The sequence below is a fragment of the Protopterus annectens genome, chromosome 11.part0, assembly GCF_019279795.1.
Source record: "Protopterus annectens isolate FY-2018-M chromosome 11.part0, PAN1.0, whole genome shotgun sequence".
NCBI lineage: Eukaryota > Metazoa > Chordata > Ceratodontiformes > Protopteridae > Protopterus > Protopterus annectens.
Window position 1 is genome coordinate 568,718,844 of NC_056745.1, and position 24,320 is coordinate 568,743,163.

The following is a 24,320-nucleotide window of genomic DNA, read 5'->3' on the forward strand; positions in this document are numbered from 1 at the left end:
TAAAACACTCCAAAGAAGTGAGTAGTTCATTTTTTTAACACATGAAGCTATTGGGGTATTAAATAAGGTTAATTATTTAGTTAAAGTAAATGTATCAGTAAATAGAGCCTATAAAAAATTAATGTCATTCAAAAATGGTTTAATTCAAAACCATAATAATTGAATAATGGTTTAATTCAAAAATCATATGTTGCCAATCTGCCGTAATGTTTGAATTACATTTCCAGCATCCAGCATTTTTTATACATTAATTCTGTTTTATGTGGATTGATGAATGCTTTATGCATAAATTTCCAAGAAAATAGCTTCCATTTTAATGTAGAAGTGGTTTGTTTAGAGGGGTATATTTTATATATTCAAACGCTTAATTGTTCGAATCACTAAAGATCGAACTTTAGTGATCGAACAATTAAATGTTAGAATATATTAAAAATGAATATTTACAAAAAAAAAAAAACTAAAGGGTGTAAGCAGGGGGGCAAGCTCTCCTGCACCCCCCCATGTGGGGGGCTGCACCCCCCGCTACTTAAATATACCAACTCCGGGATCGCACTTCAGTGTGCTACAGTGCAGAAATGGAAAATTTCCCATGTCCTACACTGTAGTGCAATGTTGGAGTTGGTATATTTCAGTAGCAGTGGTGTGGGGGGTGCAGGGGAGCTTTCCCCCTGCTTACACCCTTGAGTTTTTCTTTTTTTTGTTTATTTTTTAAAATTTTTAATATCTTCGAATATTTAATTGTTCGATTACTAAAGTTTGATCTTTAGTGATTCGAACAATTAAGCATTTGAATATATAAAATATATCCATTTAGAGGATGTTAGTATCATTTTCTTTTCATCTTTACTTGGATGTAAATTATTTATGTACTTAAAATAATCCCAATCAATTTTCTTTGTAGTATTCTGTATTATTTTAATTATCCTATATGTTTTAGATAAAAGCCCTTTTTCTGAAATATCTTGATGCAGCCAAATAATTGAATTTAGGAACAGCTTTTCTATTAATGTTCACATTGATTAACTTTCTTCTCTATTGAGCATCTACAGTTTTGAACATCTAACCATATTTCATTATTTAAATTAATTGTTTTGATATAAAAATCTATAGATTGTAACTTTTCTTTAGCCATCAACTGAAACCAATATGTTATATTTTTGTCTTTAAATGTAGTCATTGTAGTTACATTAAATGCACATATATTGTTTTGTGTCTATCCTATAGGAAATTTTAAAAATAACCAAACTTTATATTCTGGATTCTTATAAACAGAATTTCTGAAGTTAATCAATATCATGGAGATCTAAGATGAGTTATTTAGTTGGTTTTGATTTTCCAAAGTATAATCTTTTAATAACCAAAGAAAATTATTATGAATTATCATATTGTGATGTGTGTATATGTGATGATTAGATTTTAAACAAATACTTTCTTGTATGTTTATTTACCATTATAATTATTTGTCCAGAGAATAATTATCTTTATAATTGATGATAAGGAATATAATTCTAAATCATGTAATCTGATACCTTCAGAATTACAGCTTCTTAAATGATGATTAAGAGCCACTCTATGTTTATTTGTATATCAAAGAAAAATAAAGATTAAACAATTAAAATTCTCTTAAACATAGTTTCGGGAGAGGAACAGATAGTAATTGTACTATGTATAATATTTTTGGTAATATAATCATTTTTATAAACCCGAAAAATTAAACTATGTTAAAGCCCCCCCACCAAAAAAAAAAATAGATAATTAAAAAGTATGTGAAATTATTTGCTTTAAATATTTGTTTTTAACCATGCTTGAATAATTTATTTTTTGGGGACAGGTGTAATTAAGGTATGTTTTATTTCAGCAAAATTGCAATTTTAGGAACGTGAAATAATCCATTTTGAAATGTATTCAGTAAATGGTGTGAACAGTGCTTTTAAAAGGGGAGGGGTGATTTATGTCATCAGGGGAATGAGATCTGATTTGTTCAATGCATATATCTAAGTTGTTATTTTCAAAATGTATTTTATCTGATGAAGTTCACTAATGGATATGTAGAGTGGATGAAAGCGCTAATGTTTTACTGTGTTATTATTAAAGTCTTAGGAGTTTTCCTTTTTTTTTTTTTTTGGATTTAACATACTTTGATTTTTTTTAGTCTGTTTTTGTTCTGCTTTTTGGTTTTCTAATAATCATTTTTATTAAAGAAAGTCTGTCTTCTATTGAGAATAGGAATTTATTCTATTTATTAATACGATGTTTTATAACATCTAAACTATTGTCATAATTTGTATTTATTATATTTTTAATGTTTTCTGTTAAAATGATATTTGTTTTTTTAATATTCTACAATATATTTAGAATCTTTCCTCCAGGTCATGTATATTGGAATTTATACATACAATTTTTGTTATGTCTTCATTAAATGTAAGTCCAGACTTAGATTGAAAAGTTTTAGTAACCTTAAAGGGAACACTAAGATATTTTAGCAGTTGGACAGGTGAAATCCTTGGTTACAGTCAGGATCTAGGCCCTTACTTGTTTAGAGTATATCTTTTAGACCTAACATTTTCATCTGAGGTAATCTACAGTCTATATGCAGACAACCTGAAATTGGGAGAAATAATTACATATGTTACAGATAAAGGCATGTCTGAAAAATAACTTAACTAACTTGACCATTTGGGCACAGGGGAATAATATGCTGATAAATACATCAAAAACTAAGCAACTGAGATTTGGGAGACATAAATTGAAATGTGAATATTTAATATAGCACACAGTGATTGAAACTGTAGACTCATTTAAGGACCTGGGTATATGGATAGATTCAGCTATGAGTTTTTCTAATCATATCAACCAATTGGTTAATGATAGTTACAGAATTATAGGTTGTATAAAAGGATTTATAAAGTCTAGGAAATTAAAAATGATGAAGTAATTATTTGTTAATTACATTAGACCCAAATTTGAATATGGAATAACAATATGGAAACCCTATAAGAAAACAAGCATGAGCAAACTGGAAAAAGTACAGTGAAAATATACCAAGGGAATCCATGATTGTGAAAATTTAAGTTATTATGAAAGACTAAAATATCTGCACTTGTACAGTACTTCTTACAGATATCTAAGAGATATTATTCAAGTATATAGGGCATTTAGTGACAACTACCTCTGTGAATGTTTGGGGTTATCTAAATGTACTAGAGAATCATCAGACAACCTATGTAGAAGATTCTATAGGAATGAGCAGTGTACTAATTGGTTCTCTGATAGAGTAGCTGGTGCATGGAGCAAACTACCAAATTACATTAAAGTAAGTACTAATTTAGACATTTTGAAGAACAACTCTGACACTTATGGGAACAAGTGTTTTGGTATATTGGCAGGCTAGAAGGGCATTAATGACCGTGCTTGAAATATTTGTTTGTATGATGGATGTATACTTTTTGTCATTCAAGGTCAAAACTATATCATCAGCAAATAAAAGTATTTTCTTGCTTAGATTGTAATTTATTTGTATTCATTTAATATCTAATATCTGGTTTTGACCTTATGTAATTTGCAAATTGTTCCATAATTAAAGTAAAAAACAAAGGCGACAATGGACAACCTTGCTTAGTTTTTTTAATAATCAAGATTGACTCCAAGACATAAGAACCTATTTTTATATAAGCTAAGGAATTATCTCAAAAGAGATTCATAAGCTGCAGAAAACCATTTGAGAAATTATATTCCTCTGAAACCAGTAATTTCCAATTAACTGGTTCAAAAGTGCTGTTGATGTCTAAACTTATTAAAGTTAAATTATCTTTTATGTTATTTTGTATAATCAATTACAGTTAATATTCTTTTAATATTATCATAAGTTTTCCTAATTTTTATAAATCCAGTTTGATCATTGTTAATTAAATATGGAAGAAATTGTTGAATTCTAGTAGCATGTATAGCCTTGAATATTTTGTAATCAACATGTAATAATTAAATTGGTGTATGAGAACATCATTTAGTTGGGTGTTTATCTGTTTTCAAAATATATATAGATATAATTGTATATTCCATGATGGTTGAACCACTGTTAAATCTTTAACTAATTGAAAAACATGAAGTAAAATATTTAAAGTGCCTTTAGGCATACATTTATAAAGTTCTGATATTATGCCATCACTGCCCAGGGCTTTATTATGTTTAGTTTATTAATTTGATTTTTAGGTTTAGACATTAGTATAGGTCGATCTATTAATTTCAGTTGTTCATCAGTCAATTTATTTTTAGTATATTTCCTAATAAAAGTTTTGATTGCATCTTGTGAATCCATTAATGGATTCAATTGATTAAGTTTACTAAAATGAGTTCTAAATTCTGTTAAAATATCTTCTATTGCTGTGACCCTTTTCTTTCTGTCATCTGAATATAACTCTTTAATATGATTAGATTTACTAATCAATTTTGTTCTAGAGGCTATTTTATACATGGATTTTGGATTTATAGAGAAGCTTGATAATTTAATGTTTTCTATATTTATTTTAGTTTTATAATTTAAAATGTATGCATATTTGCTTTGTAATTTATTGATTTCTTTCATCAAAATATTATTGTCTTTTTGACTTTCTAGTTTTAGCTTGTCAGTTTTTTTCCTGTAATTCAAGTAAATCCTTATCCCATTACTTTTTCTTTAAAACATACCAATTCATACTTTTACCATTTAAATAAAATTTTAGAGCATCACATATATAAATCTTAGATGCATATTCATTGTCATTGACTTCAATATAAGTCTGAACCTCCTTATTAAAGAATTATTTGAAGTCTTAAGTTGGTTATATATGCTGGTATTCTTTTAATGTGGATATTATTATTATGGTTCAAACTAAGCTCAAATGCTATGGTGTTGTGATCAGAAAGTGAACAAACCTTACAAAAACTAGTAGTTAAATCACTGGAAACATAAACTCCATCAATTCTTGATTGTGATCCATATCTGTGTGAAAAGTGAGTAAAAAGGAGAAACAAAGTCTGAAATAGGGTGGCCACCTATCTATTTTTTTCCAGACAATTCAGAAATAAAATTGATTTTCTGGTAGTCCTAAAAACACTGTACAAACTCAGGTATTCTGTTTCAAACAAGGAAACAGACCATCAGAGTTTGTTAAATTGGCTGATTTACTATGTTTTCTTTATAGAAAAGCATAGTAAATCAGTTGAAAGCAGGCATCAGGAATGGAAAAAGAGGGTATTCCAGTCCACTGATGTCATAGCAACATCACAAAATGGGCAGAATGTGGGTGGGAGAGATGGGACTGGGTGGAATTACTGATAATGCGAAGGATGTGGCCTTACTCCAGTTTTATCTACAGCGAAAGGGGGCAACCCTAGGCTGAAAACTCATTAACATCTCAAATACTAAATAGATTAATGAAATGTAATAATGCATTTTCTGAGGCTGATATTCTATGTTTCCTAGTAGTATTAGAATCTTTCTCATTTAATATACAGTTAAAATCTCCTGCCAAAATTAAACTACCCTTTAAAAGATGAATAATCTGATCTAATTGATAAACTGTTTTAACTTCTATACCAGGTATCCAGTAAACATCAATGAGAGTGCATAATTTCCCTTTAATTTCTAATGTTACTAAGCAAAACATTTCTTTATCATCACTATATGTACTTATAATATGTGGCATAGGCATAGAGGTTTCCACAAAATAGCTACTCCACTCCTTTTCTGATTGTACTGGGATCTAGCTAATACAGTATAATATTTATTATCATGTCTGTCTGCATAATTTGCTAAAAATGTTTTTCTTGTATGAATATGAGTATATTTGAGAAGAAAATTGTTTTAAAATGTTATTTAAACTACCCCTTTTGCAACCATTATTTAATCCATTGATGTTAATAGAAATACAATTTAAATATGTCATCTAATAGTCCAAGGAAAATTATAACTGAGAACTTCAAAACTTTAAATTGTGGCAATATGAATAAACCACTTAGATACTGCATGTTAACAACTGCAAACCTAATAGACTTGATGTTAGTACAGATGAATAAAATGCATATAATTGTAGACACCAAAAAAAAAAATGTTACATAAAAATTTAAACATGAAGTTGATTCAACTTTCACTCCCCACATGGAGTATAACAGTCCTGACTTGAATAGTGAATCTATCCAAGTCATTCCACCTAGCAATAGAAGCAAGATAAATATAATTCTACCATTCCAGAACTATAACATGTTAATGTAAAAAAAAAAAAAAAAAAAGAGAAAGAGAAAAAATATCATTCTATATTCTGTTATAGCTTCCAGAACAAGTAAAGGTTTCAGTGACCTATACAAATTAATGAGTGCTATTTTTCTTACATGACATACTATTTATTCTAATATATTGTGTTCTGATTAAACAAGCACTGCAACTGTCATATTATACAACTGCTCAACTTACACCCATATCAGAAATGTAAAGATTTGTGTTTTATATATATATATATATATATATATATATATATATATATATATATATATATATATCAGTTTATTTTTACAATAGCAGAGGTTACAAGTATTATCCCTTGACACAGTAGGAGTAATTAAAAAGAAAATGACCTATGACATAACTACAATATATGCATCTAACATTTGCAAGTATATAATGAAAAAACAATATCTCACAATTAAGTAGGAATTACTTATATCCAACCTTGAAGGGAAAAAACAAACAGCTATACATGGAATAAAATGAACACAGAAGGAGCTGCAACCAATTAAAAACAATGTATAGTTACTACTTAAGTCCTTACATTAACACTATTAAACTAAAACAATTTTTAAGATATAATTTCATTAAATCTCTTCTAGAAAGGTAGCTCAGCAAAACCATATCATACAGTGACAAGTCTTTTCAGTCTGGATACTACTTGAAGAACAGGTGTAAACTACAGAGAAGGAGTAAATCCTGAAAATGATGAGCAGAAGTGTTACCAAAACATTTCCTTTCTTTTTTATAAAATGTAAAAAGCTTTGTTACTAGCCAGTGGCATCAGTTTTCTAGCTTCACAAAGCAGTAGAAGTATACATATAAAGTACATCATAACCAGACAGTCCACTGTCATTAGTATGTAGTGTGGTATATAACCACAAAAATGTTTAAATATCATGTGTAATTGCATGTCTTCCTGATTTATGTATCACAAAGATAAATTACAGTGAGATAGCTAGAGGTGCACTACAGAAAAAAAAACAAGGAAAAACAGGAATGCATTAAAATGAAGCTTGACTGAATCATATTTGCTCAAATTTTTTTTAAAATAGAAACTATGTTAGTAAGTTATATAAAAAAAAAAAAAAAAAAAAAAATTAGAGTGTAAAGTATTATACAATAAAGAGTATACAACAAAAGATGTTATGATGAATATATATATAATTAGTACAAATTAGTACAAATTTAAAATTAGGTTCTCAAATTTCAATGCCTATAAAGGTAGCAAACAACATTAAAAAGTAAGATACAATTATATCAAATGTTATTATGGTTCATCTATACATTGGTATGCCTGCTGTTATGTATGATGCAACCTTCTATTTCAAAAGGCAATTGCTGTATAACCATATACTCTGTTTTAAAATCATAAAGTAAACATTAGATTTTTATTTATTTTTCTAAACTGAATTAGCTTTTTTTATGCTCTTAGCAAAAGTGTACAAAAATCCATATGAGATTTTCTCTAAAATACGATTAACCTTTTAAAATGTATTTAGAATGGACTATGATTCATTTGAGTTGCACATTAAAGCTCTGCCCACTCCCTGCCCCTCCACAAAACATTTCAGTGAGCTTGGACCGTATCAAGTGATCTTGTTAAAAGAAAGTGAAGTAAATGAAAAAGACACAAGAAAGAGCTAGTCAGAAACACATTTCAAGTACCAAGACAGCTCAAGATCTATAGTTCTATCTGATCATCCACACAGAAGCCAAGAGCCAAGCCGCAATGTCAAATTGCTCATGATCATGGTGGGAATTTCAGTCTATCAGGAATGTGAGAAAGTAAAAAGGCTTCAACAAGCAACAGTCAATGCTCGAGCCTAATACAGTCAAAACCTCTACTGCCAAGCTGTTGCAAAGTGTATCAGACTCATCTGCTAAGAAGCATCACAAGACCAGTGCTTATCTCTAAACAACACACCCACAAGTAGCAGAATTACAGACTCCACTGCCATCCAACCAATGCCAACACAAAAGTAAGCAATTAAATTCAATACAAACACACAAAAAAAGACAAAGTAGCCTATGCTCCGGATATCAAATATACAATAATATATGACACCACAGTTATATTGATCTCTATAAACACCATGAGAATACAAAGCAGCATACAAACAAATGAAACAAGACTCAGCATGACTCGTATAACCCACCACTAACCATTAATCCATTTTGAGTTCATAACACTACTAGTAAACTATTAAACAAGATAAAGCAACTCAGAATCTAATCATCACATCTCCAAAGGGAAAATGCATACATTTAAAGGCACATTTTAACCTCTATATGATTCCCCATAAATAACATACAACATCTAAGAAGTAATTACCAGTACAACTTAATTAGAACTATATATATCAGAAGAGCAGCTCCAAGGTTGGATTCTGAAACTTTAAGTAATATAAGATTAAGATTTTATACTAAAAAGAGCATAGAAATCCTGTATGCAAAATCATCACCAAGGGATGGAATATATAAATAAAATATTAATAATAATATAGTTATTCAATCTAAATATGCTAATCAAATAAAAGCATATATGTGAGATGTATATAAACTTAAAATAATATCAAATATTAAGTTAAAGAATAACTATTAATATGTAAACAAAATAAATGAAGAAAGAAAACAATTACCTTAGTGAAGTGTGCATCCAGGTTTCTGTTTTTTTTGAGGTAAAAAAGTTTAAGAGGGACATAAAAAGAACTTATTATGCAGGATTAGGTATATAACAGCTTAACAAATAAACTGATGCTGAAATTAATTAAATAGTCACTTTTCTTTCATATTCTTTTTCTTGTCATTAATTTTCCATCAGTTCCTTTCTGCTTGTTGTTTTAGGGAACTGTTATTCCAATCCATGGTTTATATTTGATCAGTTATATATTTTTAGAAAAGACAGTGTCCAGGTCTTCAAATGTTCTAGTTTCATGAGAAAGAAATAATTTAAGTCTGTCGTGAAAAACCAAGTGGAATTTTATCTTTTATTTATTTATTTATTTTATTTCTTTAATTAAAGGTAAAAAGCATTTTCTTTTAGATATCACAGTAGAAGAATAGTCATTGTCAAATCTCTTTATTTTTCATCTAGTTTGATGGGAGATTTTTGACCAAGCTGTTTTGAATATTAATTCTTTGACCTGTGAAGAAAAAAATGTAACAATAGTAAAACTCAGTGTTGAGTTATTTTTAGAAGGAGTGACAGCCAAAGACCTGTGTGCTCTCTCAATGCAATAAGACATTGGTTCTGGTAGAGCAAGAATTTTAGGAAGCCAAGATGTTAAAATGTTTGTCATACTACCCCCTTCTATTTTCTCAGGCAAACCAAAAATGTGGATATTGTTTCTCTGAGATCTGTTTTCCAGGTCATCTATTTTGCTCAATAGTAAGGAATTTTGCTTTAATAAAAATTCAGTTTTGTTTTCTTTTTCAGTTACTCTCCCTTCCACATCATTGAATGCTTATTCTAGTTTGGATATCTGTTCTTTCTGCTGATTAAGATACTCTTGAATTTGTGCCATTTGTTTTATACACCTGTCCCCGAGGGAGCATAATCGCCACACAAAGCCAAGGTACTTTATCATGTCATAACAAACTTCAACAGTAAAGTGAAAAGATGTGTTGTACCAGATCAATCTTTTTCACTTCATAAGACCCATTGATATCAACACATTGGATATAAAATGAAGCATAGAAGTGCTTGTATATGTTCTCCATCTTCATCTGTATTAATAAATGGCCAGGACAGATAAGTATGGCCTTCATCTTACGTGATCAATATCTTAATTCAGAAGACATTTCTGTCATGGCTCAAAAACAGACCCAGAGCTGATTCAGGAATCTAGTGTGGGCTCAAATGATTCGTCAAGAAAACTGCACATTTTTCTATCTGAAAAATCTGTCCCATGGATCATGATTCTTTTCTTTTCCTTTTCATGTAGTCTTTTTTTCTGGTTCAAACGCAAAGTGGTTCTCTTAGATGAAGGCATCACTTGAAAAAAGGTTTTATACAACTAAAAGTGGTTGATTGGGACTGCCTTTCTCTCTATTACATCAATAACTATTTTCTATAAACACATTTTAAGCATTTTGAACATTTCCTTTTACAAAAAGTGACTTCTTGGCCATGAATGAGCTGGGAACATAGAACCTGTTTGGGGGAACGATCACTAAAAACCATGTCCAGTTCAGCAAAGTTGATGTCTGGGGATCATTGCATCAATTCTAATGACATGGGTGTTGACAAGATAATATGCAAACTTCTCTGCTTATATTCTTAACGCTATCTGTCAAAACCCCTTGGGTCATATTAATAAGTTATTAAAATTTTAACACTACCTTGCCAGACTGCTTGAATAATATTACTAAAAGATATATTTTTTTTCTTCCAAAAAGGATAGGTATAATAACTAAAATCTATGCCTGGATCCTAGTTCCTTTCTCAGGATACTGTAAATGAAGAAGCACAAAAGCAGTTTCCCAACGGAGACACTGGCACATTGCATGCTGTACGGAACCTCACTATCTTGGCTCATTGTTAGGGATGGCTGACCACCATGACAAGGAAAGTGATCATATCTTCCCAGGATATAAGTGGCCAACTGTCTTCAGGATGTATTCTTTTGAATGTAAGTTGTAAAGAGTCACATGAATGGAGTTTTATCAGGAAAACAGAACATCCCTATCTTCTTGTGGCAGAACATGTGGCTCAGACTAGTGCTGTCTGAAGATAATTCATGATGTATGCTAAATTAATGCAGTCTTAACCAAGCTTAAGGTTCACAGTACTTTCTGTGGGAGCTTTTGTCCTTGGAAATGTGGGACACTAGCGAGCACTCAAACCATTCTATATTCTGTGGCAGTTCTAGTAGGAAGGTCGCCTCTGGTGTGGACTAAGGTGACTGTTAAGAATGTAGATAATAATGCTATGACTGTGGCACCATAGTCTAAAAGCTGAATGGTCTTTCAGTGAACTATGTGAAATAGTTTAATAAATGAGAAATACAGCTGACTGATGAAATGCATATCATATGTCTTACAGAAGGAACGCATATCTTAGAAAATCAGTCATATTGGGATGGGAAGATTATTTAACAGTTATTTATATGCTTCCAAAAAAGAAATGGAAAAGTAAATCTTTAAGGCATTCAGAGGTCTCATTTTAACAAACGAACAAAACCTAAATGTTCACCGCAATGTTTAATGGTCATACAGATCATACAAAGCTTTCGAGTATAACTCTTTCTCAATGTATAAAAATCATCAGCAGAACATGCCATTTTTTAAAAAAAAAACAATTCAACCAATCTGCTCACATAATCAATTAACTTAATTAACTATATTAAAGTGCCCTATCTCTTAGATACATAACCATTGAATATATATAATAAATACATAGAAAATAATACATATAAAGTATATACATGTACATAAAATATATTGATTAAAAAGGCTTAAACTAATTCATGTCTTTCTCTTAAAACAGACAATACTAGTAACAGAAATAAGTGCTGGATGATAGTTTGCTCGAAAAAAATGAATCCACTTATACTCCATTAGTTGAGTTCTATTCACTAAGTCACCACCTTTAGGATTCTGATAAATTACTTGTAAAATTCTAAACTTAAATTTGTGTGTTAAATCATTACTATGCACAAGTTTGGCTAGGGCATTCGTTAAAACATTCCTTCGTATATCTGATAAATGTGAACTGATTCTATGTTTTGATTTTTGATTGGTCTTTCCTATATAGAAACAGTGGCATTGGGTACAGTTAGCAAAATATACATTTATTGTATTACATGTGCCCTAAGCCCTAAATTCAAATGATTTCCCATTTATAGGGTGTATAAAAAAATTGTCCATGTTAATATCACTACAGTGTATACAGTTCAGGCAAGGCACTGTCCCTAATCTTCCCATAGATGTCTTAATGGCTTTCCTCATTTTAACATCTTTATAACATAATTGTTTCAGATTATTTTCCCTCTTATATGTAAAACTTGGTCTATTTCCTATCAATTCATTAATTTCCTGGTTAGATGTCAAAATATTCCAATTCCTCTTGATAATTTTCCGCATAGTATCTGAATGCCTATTAAATTTCATTATGTAATTAATTCTACTACTATAGTTAGATTTTGTAGTAGAATTACTAGGTTCCTCATTTGACCTTAATAGATAAGGTTTGGCTATAGTCCCCCTCATAGACATCACTTCTTTCTTAGATTGTTCAATCACACTTTTATTATAACCCCTCTTGGCAAAATCTGTTGCCATCTCATCCATTTCCCAAAAAAATATGTTATTTTTCGTGCTCAGCCTACTAGCTCTCATAAACTGGCTTTTCACCACTCCCCTAAATGTGTGCTTAGGATGCATACTTGTGGACTGAACATATATTGGTACCTGGACATTCTTTCTATGCATGGCAGTTACTAAAGTATTACTTTCCTTCGATATAGTATTGTCCAGAAAACATATGGATTCAAATGAATACTTCAAGTCAAGTAATAAGAAATCAGTAGTGGATTCAAGATATTCTTTATATGTAACTAGTTGGCAGTCACTATTTTTCCATAACAGAAAAATATCATCCACAAAACATCTATATAGAACTAAATTAGTGTCACCAAAACTAAACACATTATTCTCTAAAACACATTCCAACATTTGACATAAAAACTGAATTTTTATAGTTTTGATAGTTACTTTCATCAGAAAAAAGGGGTTGCGATGGGGACATCTGTCGCTAACACCTATGCAAATATGGTACTAACTAGATGGGAAGAACACATTTATTGTAACACTTAAGCTAATTTTAGGAACACTAATTTAGTTCTATATAAATATTTTGTGGATAATATTTTTCTGTTATTGAGTTACATATAAAGAATATCTTGAATGTCTTGAATATCACCTAAGTTTATCTATTAAGGTCAAATGAGGAACCTAGTAATTCTACTACAAAATATAACTATAGTAGTAGAATTAATTACATAATGAAATTTAATAGTCATTCAGATACTATGCAGAAAATTATCAAGAAGAATCAGAGTATTTTGACATCTAACCAGGAAATTAATGAATTGATAGGAAATAGACCAAGCTTTACATATAAGAGAGAAAATAATCTGAAACAATTGTTATGTTATAAAGATGTTAAAATGAGGAAAGCCATTAAGACATCTATGGGAAGATTAGGGACAGTGCCTTCCTTGCCTGTAGTGATATTAACATGGACATTTTTTTATACAACCTTTAAATGGGAAATTGTTTGAATTTAGGGCTAGGGGCACATGTAATACAATGAATGTGGTATATTTTGCTAACTGTACCCAATGCAACTGTTTCTATATAGGAAAGACCAATCAAAAATTAAAAGACAGAATCAGTTCACATTTATCAGATATATGAAGGAATGTTCTGATGAATGCCCTAGCCAAACATGTGCATAGTAATGATTTAACACACAGATTTAAGTTTAGAATTTTACAAGTAATTTATCAGAATCCTAAAGGTGGTGACTTAGTGAATAGAACTGAACTAATGGAGTATAAGTGGATTAATTTTTTTAGAGCAGACCATTATCCAGGAGTTAATTCTGCTACTAGCATTAAGCCTGTTTTAAGAGAAAGACATGAATTAGTTTAAGCCTTTTTAGTCAATATATTTTATGCATGTGTATATACTTTATATGTATTATTTTCTATGTATTTATTATATGTATATTCAATGGTTATGTGTCTAAGTGATAGGGCACTTTAATATAGTTAATTAAGTTAATGGATTATGTGAGCGGATTGGTTGAATTGTTTTTTTTTTTTAAATGGCATGTTCTGCTGATGATTTTTATACATTGAGAAAGAGTTATACTCAAAAGCTTTGTATGATCTGTATGACCATTAAACGTTGAAGTGAACATTTAGGTTTTGTTGTTTTGTTTTACAAGGTTACTTAAAGTTCTTTGGCTGATTTTGCTTTTGTGTTTTTTTACTATTGTTTCATTTTAACTCATTATATCAAGAGGAAGGAAAAGTGAGGCTAAATAACGTCAAGCAAATTGTATTTCTCTCATCACATGGATAAGTTTTGGGGAAAATCTTTAAGGAGAAGGATTCTATAAAGCCTAATTGGCTTAGGATTAAGCATATCTAGTGGGAAAGATGGTGCAATAAAAGAGATAATATTTTTCTGAATCACATTAATAATTCCTGAAACTGCACAAGAAAGTAAAAAAGTAGAAAATGCTGATGGAAGATATGGGTGAACTAAAAATCTGTATGAAAAGTTATGTGTGTTTATTTATGAGAAAACTTGTCTGACATGGATAAAGTATTATGTAGTATAAAGAAGGAATATATGAAGTAAAAAATCAAACCTGTAGCACAATTTCTGCTGAAGAACATACTGTAGTATGCCTCATAAGGCTGGAATGAAATATGGTCTATGAGAAGATGACACTGAGATAACTTCCAGTGCCAAAATGTCAAAGAAACATATATTTTGTAATTTACAAAGACAGAAAATATAAGGAGTAAATTCATTGCGAAATCTAATAATAGCTCATTATCAGATATTAATAATTAAGTTGTGTTGTTTGGTTATTTTGGTAACTGTACAGTACTCAATAAAAACAGAGATCCAGAAGTGATGTTTTAGGAAAGATGTGATGGGTTTTTATACAATATAATGTGAAGTGAAGCTTCCCACAGTCAAGCTGCTGACTGTCAAGCCCCCTCCACAGGACTGGAGCCAATTCATTCCCTGTCAGTGTAAAGGCAACCAGATGGGCTCTCATTCAGACAGACATCAAGGGGTTTCTGTTTTTCCAGCATCCTCACACTGAAATCATTTTTGTATGTCCTTAACTCCACCCCTGGATGGTGGTCAGACTACCTGCATCACACTGGGGAGCTCACATTACTTTTCCCATTGTGTGTAAAGTCTAGTGCACTTGTGGCTTAGCACTGGGTGGTCCCTGCACTAAAAGCCACTCTGGACACCAACTGCAAGTCCTGCCCCTCCAAGAGAGTGTGCCTATCTGCTTTCTGCTTTGATCTAGTGTGGGTATCCCTAACCACCCCTCCATGGCTGTCAATCTCTAGAGTCACAAAATAAACTTGGCTCACCTGGCCTGTACATCATCTATGTGGAGTGAAGATGATATTGCAAGAGATGTTAAAAGAAATGAATTGTTATATACAGTTGTGGCAAATATTATGAAATGGCAATGCTTGAGTAAGCATTGTACTTGCTACTGTATGCTTTAGCAATATAAAATGAGTAGGGTATATACGTATTACTTATTATGCATATCTCTCTTTTTAAAAAAAAAATTTGTATTAGAAACATACTCTTTTCTGATAGTGTCATACGTTTTACATACAAAAGAGCTTCTACCATTTCAGGCAGATGGGAATTTGGTTTATCATTTCATCCAAAGGATGTTTATAATTACAAAACTTTTCTCTTATCAATCTGAATGGAGTCTGAATGTAAAATGGTATATTTAAAAAAATAAGGCACTTGTGCTCTGACAGAGGTGGATCGTGGAAGGAGATATTGTTATGTAAAGGGCACATTTTAAGAACAAATTAAATACTCCATTTGGATTAGGATCTGTTGTTTGAAGCTGTATTGCTGCACTACAATGATGAATTCTAAGTGTTACTTGAAAATCTGTATTTTCCTTTGCTAGATTGTTTTAGGGTCTTCAACATTCAACATGATTCTGTTTTCCAAATTGCAATTATAGCTGCATTTCTGGCTAGATAGCTCTATATTCTTGATATCTTATCTTGACTAATTTACTTCCTGAATGGTGGCAGGTGGTCTTCCATCTAATAGGCAAAATCAATATTTTGCTTATAATTAGAGGTTCTTCCCTCAAGTTTATTTATTATCAGTCCTATATATTCAATTACAAATCTATACCTGTAAATAAGAATTATTAAACTAAATCTAGCACTATTCATGAACTGTAGATTAGTATCTCAACAATCATTCTGCTGAAATTTCTAATGTGACATTAGAAGCATGTCTCACTAGCAGTGCAATATTTTTGAAGATTTCTTCAACTAAGAACCTTCCGAATTTACTCACCTCAGATAATATTCAATATTTATTTTAGGGAAGAAAAAGAAAGGCCTATAGGAAAATACAGTGAATTAAATCAATGTAGAGAAAATGTATTTAATCAAGCCCAGCATAATTTGAGGAAAGACTTAAAAACAGACCAAAAAATAAATCAACCATATCACATAATTTTAGACATTATAAAATATTATTTAAATACTTTTTAGCAGGCAAGAAGTAATAAAAATGCTTTAATTGCTCTCTTCCAGACTAAAACTTTGCACAGACAGGGGGCTTGGCCAGCATGATGTTTAATTAGAAGCAGATTTCACCAGCTCTGCTATTCTCATCCTATTTCTGACAGGAAATTATATTTCTAAGTCATCGCACTTGATTTTTTTGGTCAAAATGTAATAATTCAAGTTATCCTGTTCGATAACATCAAAAATTATTCAAATATTCCTTTATTTTTTTTGTCATACTTTTGTCTGGAAATTTTTTACACTTACAAGATGAGTCATACAAAAATAAGCTCTCAAAACTCATCCCTGAAGATAGAATTTCAGATGGTGTTGACTAATATTCATGAACTATCACTGAAAATGGACAAAATGGGCATAACTGTAGAGCATTAACAGTATGCCTGGAGAAAACCCATGCAAACACAGGGATGGCATGCTGACTCCATCCAAATTGTACCCCAGCTGAGAACTGAACCGTAGCACCTCTTGCTGTCAGGTGACAATGCTCTTCACTGTGCCACCCAAAGTACTTCAGTATGTTCACAGGTTCATAGGTTGGTACTAGGCTATCAGCCCTAGGGCCTATACAAGCCTAGTCATAACAATTCCCTGAATATTTCTTCCCACAACATTTACTTCTGTGGACCCCTGTCTAGCAGGGCAACTGACATGATCCTCGGGGTGAATTTCCTATCTCCCATCCAGTCGTCAAGGTTCCTTTTGAAGAGGGCCAAGGAGGTGCTCTGCTTGACATGTATGGGAAGTCTATTCCAAAGTATGGGGCGTCTCTGGGTCAGGACCCTATCCCACCAGCATGTTTTGTTCATTGTGATGACAAGGTTTAGATCCCTAGAGTGTGTGGCTCTGAGGGATTGGGATTTCTTTAAGTGGAGCATGTCCAACAGCTCAGGGTTTGACATGGCTTTGTATGTTAAGCAGAGATCACCTCTGAGTAGATGATATGCTACAGAGTATAGCTGGAGTTCTTTTAGACGGGTAGCATAGGGCATCTACTTTAGGCCTGTGATTCTTTTGGTGAGTTATTTCTGAGGCCTTTCCAGCTGTTGCAGATGTCTTGTGAGGTTCATATCAAATGGGGCATTGAACTCTATAATGGGTCTAATGAGGGATGAGTACAGTGGGACAATGACCTCCTTTTTTCTGGATGAAAGCCCTTAGTGATGAGGTGTGTCACATTGAAGGATTTTCTGACTGTTGTGACGATGTGGTTATCGAAGGTGAGACCACTGTCCACCTGTGTCCCTAAGTCTCTCATCACACTTTCGGCATTTAGTGTACTGCCACCTATGTGGTAATTCATGGGTATGTGTTTTTTCCCAAAGGGGATAACTATACATTTCATGGCATTAAGTTTGAGCCCATGCCTCTGGCACCAAGCATCTGTTTCTGTCAGGTCCTTTTGTAGAATATCCACATCATTTGGGGATTCAATAATGGTTCCCAGTTTGCAGTCATCTGTGAACTTTGTTAGCCGGAGTGCCTTAGTGTTGGCCTGTACTTCAAAGAAGTAGATGCCAAACAAGAGCGGTCCCAGGACTGAAGCCTGAGGCACTCCACTTGTCACTTGTCTGAATCTGGATTTGGAGTCGGCTACTTTTACAGTCTGGGTTCTGTCAGTAAGCCAGTTTGCTCTTGCTTGTGTGTATTTCATGCCATTTTTTTTTGGTAATCTTAATACTGGAATTAGAGTAATGCTTTCATTTTCTGTGGTACTCTTGGGAGAAAAGTTCCACTATATTGCTTCTTAAGTAACAGGAATTGTTACATTCTTAGTAATGTCCAACAGAAGTTAGAGATGCAAGTTATTAGCAGACTAGGTACACATATTTACTTTTTGTTTTATCAGTCTTCTTGCTGGCATAGATTGAATTTTTTTTAAGACTAACATGGTAACAGATACTGATATATCAAGCAGTTTTCTCTCCCCAAGCACTGATCTGAACAAATTTAATGGAATGCGATTCTGCATTGCTAGGGCAGAGAACATTATGGGTCAGAAGTTGTCTACTGTCATACAAAGAAGTCATGGGGCTGCATTTTAGAGAACCGTGAAGTTTTAGGAGCACAGGATAATCTTGACATAAGACTGTTAGAAGGATTCAGGGAAGTGGTGCCAGGAACTGAGGGGAAGGTGGATTTAAAGTATGCTGATAGGTTACTACTCTGAACATGGGCACACTGGCTAAAGGCTGAGAGAGACTTATGCAATGAAAATAATTCACAGATCATACTACATGCTGGCTATGCTCTTTGTTCAGGATAGGAAATCAAACTCAAACTCTTGGAAATGTGAGGAAGAGGAAGATGACTGTTTGCACCCATTCTGGCACTGTCAAAGAGCGAATCTAAAGTGGAAAACCATCTTCTTCTTCTCTTTCGGCTGTTCCCATTAGGGGCCGCCACAGCAGATCATCTGTTTCCATTTCTTCCTGTCCTCTGCATATTGCTCTGTCACACCAACCACCTGCATGTCCTCTCTCACCACATCCATAAACCTTATCTTAGGCCTTCCTCTTTTCCTCTTACCTGGCAGCTCCATCCTTAGCATCCTTTTCCCAATATACCCAGCACCCCTCCTCAGCACATGTCCAAACCAACGCAATCTCACCTCTCTGACTTTGTCTCCAAACCTCCAAATCACTTCTGACACTCTTCTCCACCCATTCCACCCTGCCTGTACTCTCTTCTTTACCTCTCTTCCACACTCACCATTACTCTGAGTTGTTGATCCCAAGTGCTTAAAACTTATCCACCTTCGCCAACTCTACTCCCTGCATCCTCACCATTCCTCTATCCTCTTTCTCATTCACACACACATATTCTGTCTTCGTCCTGCTGACCTTCATTCCTCTCCTTTCTAGGGCATATCTCCACCTCTCCAGGGTCTCCTCATCCTGGTCCCTACTCTCACTACAGATCACAATGTCATCTGCAAACATCATAGTCCATGGTATATAATAATAATAATAATAATAATAATAATAATAATAATAATAATATATATATCTATATATATATATATATATATATATATATATGTATCCTTCTGTTTGTCAAAAACAGACTTTCTTGGCAAACAGAAGGTCGACCCCACTTAAGTGAAAGTGCACTACATCGGAAGTACACTTTTGCGAAAGCCGATTCGCCGAAGCACATTACAGTGGAGATAAGGAAATATATCCTTTTCCCCACTGTAGTATGATCTTGGAGTTACTATATTTAAGTAAGGGATGGGGGGGGTACGGGGGGGGCTTGTCCCCCTGTAAAATAGTGTTTGTAGTAGTTTTTAAAAATGTTTTCAGTTCTGTGAATCGGTTTTCACAAAAGTGCACTTTTGATGTATGCACTTTCGCGAAAGTGGGGTTTTACTTTTCTTTTTTGAGATTGTGAAATTTTGATAAAGAAAAGTAGAATATATATATATATATATATATATATATATATATATATGTGTGTATATATGGGTCTACCTGAGATGGTCGACAAGCCATTTGATCGACTTTCATTTGGTCGACAATTCATTTGGTCGACAGGCAGATTTGCCCCCCTCCCCAATGCTGTGCAACCCTGGAATTGATATATATAGTTAGGGGGGGGTGTGGGGGATGAAGCCCCCCACATAAAACTGCTTGTCGACCAAATGAACTGTCGACCAAATGAAAGTCGATCATTTGGCCTGTTGACCATGTGATAGGGTTCTATATATATACATATATATATATATATATATATATATATATATATATATATATATATATATATATATATATATAAAATATCATTATTATATTTAACATTTTTAATAAAATTAAAAATACAGCTAAAAATAACATGTTTAATAAAATTATTACATATAACATATATAATAATTGAAAACAGATCTTTCAGAAAATTATAATATTTTTGTACAATCCTCTAAGTTGCATGTGGACTTTATCTTTAGTAACTTCCACCTCTGTAAAATCTTAGAATTTATAACTGTAACTGCTGTTTGTGTATAAAAATAAATAAAAATGTAATTACTCTTTGTTTAATTGGAACTTAGTATAATGCAATGTAAGCAAATGGAGCTTTTCTCCTGGGCCTCTGCTGAAAATAGGTATTACACAGTCGGACTTTTCCAGTAAACAAAGACAAATAAATAATAAATAAATATGTTCATAAGGTTTACTCGTCATGCAGTCCAGGAGACCATTGAGGAGACTAGCCCACTTTTCCACTTCCCATAAAGTACTGTCTGGGTAAATGATTTGCTCAGACCCAGTAGCAAATGGATACATATCAAACGTTGCACTACATGAAGCAGCTTATTAATAGCTCATGGCCTTAATCTTTTGTGCTAATTTCCAGATAAGGAATTATGTCTGTGTGGGGTTAATGAAATTTATTCTTGCTCAGATAGAGATTTAAAGAAAAGATTGTTCTTTCTTTTTTACCTAAGACACCCATGACAATAAAATAGAAGACAAAGGTAGATGAACATCCACTTGCAATGAAATGGGATATTCAGAAGCTAATACAGAGGATAATAAAATGTTATGTTTTAGAAGACAAAGGGGCCATTTTGATGAAAGACTGGCAGGAGTATGTTTTAATGATTTGTGAATCTTTCATTTGAGAATTGGTATAGTAACATCCTTTATATTTATGTACCAGTGATGCTGCAGTACATTTGTATCATGTAGCACATGCTATATTTTGAATGTTGATATCATCTGCTTTATATTTTTTTTTGTCTGGATCCATTCTGGTCTGTGAACAGTCTAATAAAACTATTTAGATAAAACCACATGATATAAGTACACAGTCTTGTCAGAGGAGAGGCACATGGAGTGAGAGGCACATGAAGTGAGATTGAGGAAGACTAGGAGACAAAGGGCCATATGATAGAAAATTAAACAGTAATTTACAGCTGACACAAAGAATTATTATTCATCAGAGTGAGAGTGGAAGTGCAGTTTACTTAGAGAAAGTGACTGTAGCATGCGTAGAGTTTAGTATAACAATGGAAAGAAAAAAGGGGTGGCACAGACAGTGGAAGGGATACAGCTGCATAACATCAGTCTTCAACAGTCAGACAGAGCTGATGGACTGTAATATTTGGCTTTTTCAGCATATTTGCATGTATAAGTGGATTTGTGGTAGAAATATGGAATCACTGTACTATATATTTGGCATCTTTAAACTCAGAACTTAATAAATGTGCTTTTTCCCAATGAGACTAAACATCAGTACTGCTTATTAATACTGTCTCATTCTGCTTGATGTAGACTGCAGATTGTTTCATCAGTTTTGTCTTTACAACATTCTTGGCAAACATCTCTGGGAAGGACGCTGACATACTCACAGACATGTATCTCTTAGAAAACTCCCCTTTCTCTCCTACTCAGGGTCATTTGCTACAAATCCTTAAAAAAAAAAAAAAAAAAAAACACCTCTTTCTAGGACTGAATGTTTCATATCAGTTTCTTCAACATATTATCTGTATTTTATAATAAATACAGAATTTTTCATTTTTATATCATTATAAAGTCAAACTTATTCAAATTGAATTAAATACTTTATAGAAGTTATTCCGTGCCTCTTAGGACACTGGGATTCCATTGTTTAGCACTCAGTTTAATCCATTTCATGTGTGTTGTAGTACAGTTTAACTTTACTGAGTAAGAAGTAATATTCTTTGTCATATTTATTTGTCTAATTTCTGAAGAAAATAATGAAAAGCAGCTCTGAGCAGATAAATTGCTAAAATTAAAGTTTAGGAGTTACTAAACATTTTGCTTTATCAAAAATTCAGTTGCTTTAGAACTTTTATTCACCAGCAGTGTTAGTCTTATTATAATAAAGTACTTATTTTACTGTGATATACAACCAAACACTGTCATAATGTATGGAAAAATACTATTTTTTCAGATAGTAACAAGAATACATGGAAGAAAGTATGAACATCAACTGTGGAAAGCTGGATTTTATACAGCAGTGTATTATCCTGAGCTGGACATTGTAATCCTTTGGGATAAGAAAACCACATTGCATATTACCGTGGGTCCCAGATGGAAGGTGAGCATATAAGAAAGAAAATGATTCCTAAATGGTGCTTATACTTTTAAATGGTGCAGGCAAAATTATTGTCAAATAACTGCAAATAAAAAATTGTAATTACATCTGGCAAAACCTAAAATAGTATAACTGTATTTCAGACAAGCCTTTGGACTTACTAATTTTTTTTTCATTAAACACCTTTATCACTTGTGACATAGGCAAACTTACATTAATACAAAATAAAACAAACAGTATTAACATGGTCATTGTTTACAAACATTATACATCCCATCTATTCTTATGTACGATATAATCAATCCAACATAACATAAGCTGGTCAGTTCTTGCTTTCCTTTAAACATCATTCCTCCTCCAAAACATTTTTCTGCATGCATTGTTCCCACAGTCTCCATGGTTTTCTGTGAAATTTGCTCATAAAATTGTTCATGCCATTTTCTAAAGATTCTACTTCCAGTTCATTTATTTCTGTTACAATATTTGCTACTTCGAATGCTTGGTTTAAACTTTGATTTTCATTTTCTAGTATTTTTTTTTAGCAACCAGCAGAATTAAACTTTACAAGGCCTTAGTTTGCCTAGGTAATTCATATCCTGTATCCCAACTTAAAAAAAAATAATTTCCTTAGTTACACCCACTTTCTCATCTAGTATTTATGACAGAGTACTCTGAAGAGAATGTTTAAAGTCTGCCAACTCATTATAATCCCAGAACATATATCTCTAGTTACCTCTTTCTTCCCCATTACACTTCCAACATTTGCCATCTACTTTAGAAAAAATTCTTTGGAGTCTGCTTGGGGTATAAAAATACCTATGCAAATACTTCCAAGCAAAAATACTAAATCTTCTAGACTTTGTTGCATATTTGTGAGCCATGCATATGTCCTCCCATTGTTTCTTTGTGAATGCTTATCCAATCTTTCATTCCAATCTTTTCTAACCTCCTCTGATTGATTACTACAGTTATTGTTTAATATTTTATTTATCTTACTAACTGTACCCTTTTTAACAGCAGCTTTTGTTCTAGAGTCAACTAAAAAATCTACCATTGCAGGACTTATGTTGATTCCTCTATCCCTTTCTGTTTCTGTTTGTCTATACTCTGATATCAGTCCTGATAGGGAAGGCAGTCTCTAGTCTAGAGTCGATATGTCTTTTTGGCCTCTTCCCATTCTATTGCCTTTCTCTCTGTAATTATTTCTTCCCAATACCTTGGTTCCTTTGCCAGTTTCCTCCAGTAATTTCAAGATCCCTCTTGCTTATCCTCTATACCCCTACTTGCAGTCATCCCTATTGGCAGAATCTCCTTTCTCAACTCTCATGTTGGCTCTTAAAATACTTTCTGCTACTTCATGAATATAATATTCTATATGACTGTTGTTATTCTTCTTAAAGATCTGCATTCAAAATCCAACTCTGTCCTTATTTCTTGAATTCTCCCAACTTCATTATCACTTTACACTTTGAATTGTAAATTGTAGCTTTCTGGTTGTAATATGTGTAAGACCCTTAACTGTCTGGCTGTGAAATCTCTCTTCAAATCAGGTAATCCTAAACAACCTTGCTCCATTGGAAGGATCAACATATCTCACTTGACTCTTGTCCTCTTCTCCTCACAGATAAAAATCCTTCAACTCTTTATTAATTGCTATC

General features: G+C 32.5%; 1 protein-coding gene across 1 annotated transcript in view; it reads left to right on the plus strand.

Moving 5' to 3' along the window:
- The window catches only part of OTOGL (otogelin like), a 3,472,886-nt gene that overhangs the window by 1,514,984 nt on the left and 1,933,582 nt on the right, over nt 1–24,320 (plus strand). The window contains exon 27 of the mRNA XM_044088067.1: nt 22,519–22,665. Coding sequence (XP_043944002.1) covers nt 22,519–22,665 — 147 coding nt within the window. The remainder of the gene's footprint in view (nt 1–22,518; nt 22,666–24,320) is intronic.